At 54.1% G+C, this 4195-nt stretch overlaps 1 protein-coding gene across 1 annotated transcript in view; it reads left to right on the top strand.

Annotated features, from left to right (window-relative positions):
- The window catches only part of DNAJC5G (DnaJ heat shock protein family (Hsp40) member C5 gamma), a 10820-nt gene that overhangs the window by 5061 nt on the left and 1564 nt on the right, over positions 1–4195 (top strand). The window contains exons 2-5 of the mRNA XM_018574974.1: positions 309–427; positions 582–795; positions 2842–2992; positions 3083–3160. Of these exons, the coding sequence (XP_018430476.1) occupies positions 315–427; positions 582–795; positions 2842–2992; positions 3083–3156 (552 nt within the window). The 5' untranslated portion in view covers positions 309–314 and the 3' untranslated portion in view covers positions 3157–3160. The remainder of the gene's footprint in view (positions 1–308; positions 428–581; positions 796–2841; positions 2993–3082; positions 3161–4195) is intronic.

The raw sequence follows: 4195 nt of genomic DNA, 5'->3' as shown, positions 1-4195 counted from the left end.
CGTCACGCTGCCCTGCAGGACTCCGCGGGGGATACGATGTGGTCAGGGAGGTCTCAGGTCCAGAAGACCAGCGGGGGTTCCTGGGTATGAGTATTGGCCACCGTAAGGCGTGGCTATGGGTGTGTTACCCCCGGGGTAAGTCCTCCTCGGGTGATACGATGTGGTCAGGGAGGTCTCAGGTCCAGAAGACCAGCGGGGGTTCCTGGGTATGAGTATTGGCCACCGTAAGGCGTGGCTCTGGGTGTGTTACCCCCGGGGTAAGTCCTCCTCGGACGCCTCCATTTGATGATCCGACCCTTTTCTTCCAGGGCACCATGGCAGATCCCAACAAGCCCCAGAGGAGGATGTCGCGGACTGGAATCTCGCTGTACCAGATGTTGGGGCTGGAGAAAGGCGCCTCCCAGGATGAGATAAAGAAGGCGTATCGGTAATACTGAGACCCCATTGATCACGCATTGGAAATGACTTCATGAGGCAGCAGCCAATCCCATCTCGCCTTTCATCAGAACTGTGAACGATGAGATCTGATTGGCTGATCCAGGTCAGCACATTGCTCATTGTCTGTCTTGTCGTCTCTTCAGGAAGCTCGCCCTGCGCTATCACCCGGACAAAAACCCCGACAACCCCGAGGCGGCCGAGAAGTTCAAGGAAATCAACAACGCCAATACCATCCTGAGCGACGACAACAAGCGCAAGATCTACGATGAGTACGGCTCCATGGGGCTCTACGTGGCCGAGCAGTTCGGAGAAGAGAGCGTGAAGTACTACTTCCTCATGTCCAAGTGCTGGTTCAAGGTGAGGCCTGGAATCCAGGAGGATTGGGGAGTTGTTCCTGGTCATGGTGGAGATCGGGGGATTGGGGACATGTTGGAGATCAGGGGATTGGGGACATGTTGGAGATCAGGGGATTGGGGGATTGTGGACATGTTGGAGATCGGTGGATTGGGGACATGTTGGAGATCAGGGGATTGGGGACATGTTGGAGATCAGGGGATTGGGGACATGTTGGAGATCAGGGGATTGGGGACATGTTGGAGATCAGGGGATTGGGGACATGTTGGAGATCAGGGGATTGGGGACATGTTGGAGATCAGGGGATTGGGGACATGTTGGAGATCAGGGGATTGGGGACATGTTGGAGATCAGGGGATTGGGGACATGTTGGAGATCAGGGGATTGGGGACATGTTGGAGATCAGGGGATTGGGGACATGTTGGAGATCAGGGGATTGGGGACATGTTGGAGATCAGGGGATTGGGGACATGTTGGAGATCAGGGGATTGGGGACATGTTGGAGATCAGGGGATTGGGGACATGTTGGAGATCAGGGGATTGGGGACATGTTGGAGATCAGGGGATTGGGGACATGTTGGAGATCAGGGGATTGGGGACATGTTGGAGATCAGGGGATTGGGGACATGTTGGAGATCAGGGGATTGGGGACATGTTGGAGATCAGGGGATTGGGGACATGTTGGAGATCAGGGGATTGGGGACATGTTGGAGATCAGGGGATTGGGGACATGTTGGAGATCAGGGGATTGGGGACATGTTGGAGATCAGGGGATTGGGGACATGTTGGAGATCAGGGGATTGGGGACATGTTGGAGATCAGGGGATTGGGGACATGTTGGAGATCAGGGGATTGGGGACATGTTGGAGATCAGGGGATTGGGGACATGTTGGAGATCAGGGGATTGGGGACATGTTGGAGATCAGGGGATTGGGGACATGTTGGAGATCAGGGGATTGGGGACATGTTGGAGATCAGGGGATTGGGGACATGTTGGAGATCAGGGGATTGGGGACATGTTGGAGATCAGGGGATTGGGGACATGTTGGAGATCAGGGGATTGGGGACATGTTGGAGATCAGGGGATTGGGGACATGTTGGAGATCAGGGGATTGGGGACATGTTGGAGATCAGGGGATTGGGGACATGTTGGAGATCAGGGGATTGGGGACATGTTGGAGATCAGGGGATTGGGGACATGTTGGAGATCAGGGGATTGGGGACATGTTGGAGATCAGGGGATTGGGGACATGTTGGAGATCAGGGGATTGGGGACATGTTGGAGATCAGGGGATTGGGGACATGTTGGAGATCAGGGGATTGGGGACATGTTGGAGATCAGGGGATTGGGGACATGTTGGAGATCAGGGGATTGGGGACATGTTGGAGATCAGGGGATTGGGGACATGTTGGAGATCAGGGGATTGGGGACATGTTGGAGATCAGGGGATTGGGGACATGTTGGAGATCAGGGGATTGGGGACATGTTGGAGATCAGGGGATTGGGGACATGTTGGAGATCAGGGGATTGGGGACATGTTGGAGATCAGGGGATTGGGGACATGTTGGAGATCAGGGGATTGGGGACATGTTGGAGATCAGGGGATTGGGGACATGTTGGAGATCAGGGGATTGGGGACATGTTGGAGATCAGGGGATTGGGGACATGTTGGAGATCAGGGGATTGGGGACATGTTGGAGATCAGGGGATTGGGGACATGTTGGAGATCAGGGGATTGGGGACATGTTGGAGATCAGGGGATTGGGGACATGTTGGAGATCAGGGGATTGGGGACATGTTGGAGATCAGGGGATTGGGGACATGTTGGAGATCAGGGGATTGGGGACATGTTGGAGATCGGTGGATTGGGGACTTGTTCCTGGACATGTTGGAGATGAGGAAATGAGGTGGGACCTATGTGACTTGTAATGCACTTTGTTGTGAGAAGCTCGCAGTGTGCAGTGACATCGGAGAAAGCGGTTTCAGGAGAGGAGCCGGGACACGTCGCTGCGTGGACAATGTTATTGACGTTGATATTTCCTCTGCAGGGTCTGGTCATCTGCTGCACCTTGGTGACATGCTGCTGCTGTTGCTGCTGTTGCGGGTTTTGCTGCGGCCGCTGTAAAGCTCCGGAGGAAGACGAGTCTTATAAGTGTGTGAATCCAGAAGACTTGGAAGCTCAGATCAGAGCGGAGAACGGTGAGTCCGGTATGGGGGCCGGTGGCGGCTGTGTGGTGGATGATGAGGTCTCGGGTTCTCTGGTGTTTAATGTCTTCTGTTTCTCTGCAGGGGAAGAGGTTATCAACATGCAGCCGTCTGCCGGGCCTGCGGTGCAGCCCGAGTCACAGAAGTACAACTCCTAATACTGTGAGTCCTAAGTGTGTGTGCGCGTTTGTGTGTGCGTGTGTGCGCGTTTGTGTGTGTGTGCGCCTTATAGCGGGGTGTTTCCTGGTCCTTGAGAAGATTTGTGTCCTTTCCTGGTCACCTTCATACCATCGTGTCCATCCTAGTCCACCGAGTGTCCTGCCCAGACCACCTTCATACCCTCATGTCCATCATAGTCCACCCAGTGTCCTGCCCAGACCACCTTCAAACCCTCATGTCCATCATAGTCCCCCGAGTGTCCTGCCCAGACCACCTTCATACCCTCATGTCCATCATAGTCCACCCAGTGTCCTGCCCAGGCCACCTTCATACCCTCATGTCCATCATAGTCCACTGAGTGTCCTGCCCAGACCACCTTCATACCCTCATGTCCATCATAGTCCACCGAGTGTCCTGCCCAGACCACCTTCATGCCCTCATGTCCATCATAGTCCACGGAGTGTCCAGGACTCCATGCTTCAAGCTTGTCATAGTTCACATTGGCATAGTGCCGGGTTATCCTGCGTCTGGTGTCCAGCGGTGACACTCGGTAGTGATGGTATCAGTCTGTCCTCTGTACTGATAAAACCTTTTCTCAATGTCCGTCTCTCAGCTTTGCACACTAATGAACCTTCGCAGTGTCCCTTGTCTGTCATCTCTTCTCCCAGCATGCATCGCTCCTCTTCACAACGGTAAACCTCCTTCCTGTCCGTCTCTCATTTTTTCACAATTATGAATCTCTTTCCCAGTGTCCCTTTGCCATCTCCTCTTCCCGTTGTCTGTCCGTCCGTCCATCATCTCCTCTTCCCATTGTCCGTCCGTCCATCATCTCCTCTTCCCATTGGCCGTCCATCATCTCCTCTTCCCAGTGTCCGTCCATCATCTCCTCTTCCCATTGTCCGTCCATCATCTCCTCTTCCCATTGTCCGTCCATCATCTCCTCTTCCCATTGTCCGTCCATCATCTCCTCTTCCCATTGTCCGTCCGTCCATCATCTCCTCTTCCCATTGTCCGTCCATCCATCCTCTCCTCTTCCGT

This window comes from Nanorana parkeri, unplaced genomic scaffold, assembly GCF_000935625.1.
Source record: "Nanorana parkeri isolate BGI_ZX_2015 unplaced genomic scaffold, ASM93562v1 scaffold3433, whole genome shotgun sequence".
In the NCBI taxonomy this organism is placed as follows: Eukaryota; Metazoa; Chordata; class Amphibia; order Anura; family Dicroglossidae; genus Nanorana; species Nanorana parkeri.
This window is presented reverse-complemented; position numbering and strand designations above follow the sequence as displayed.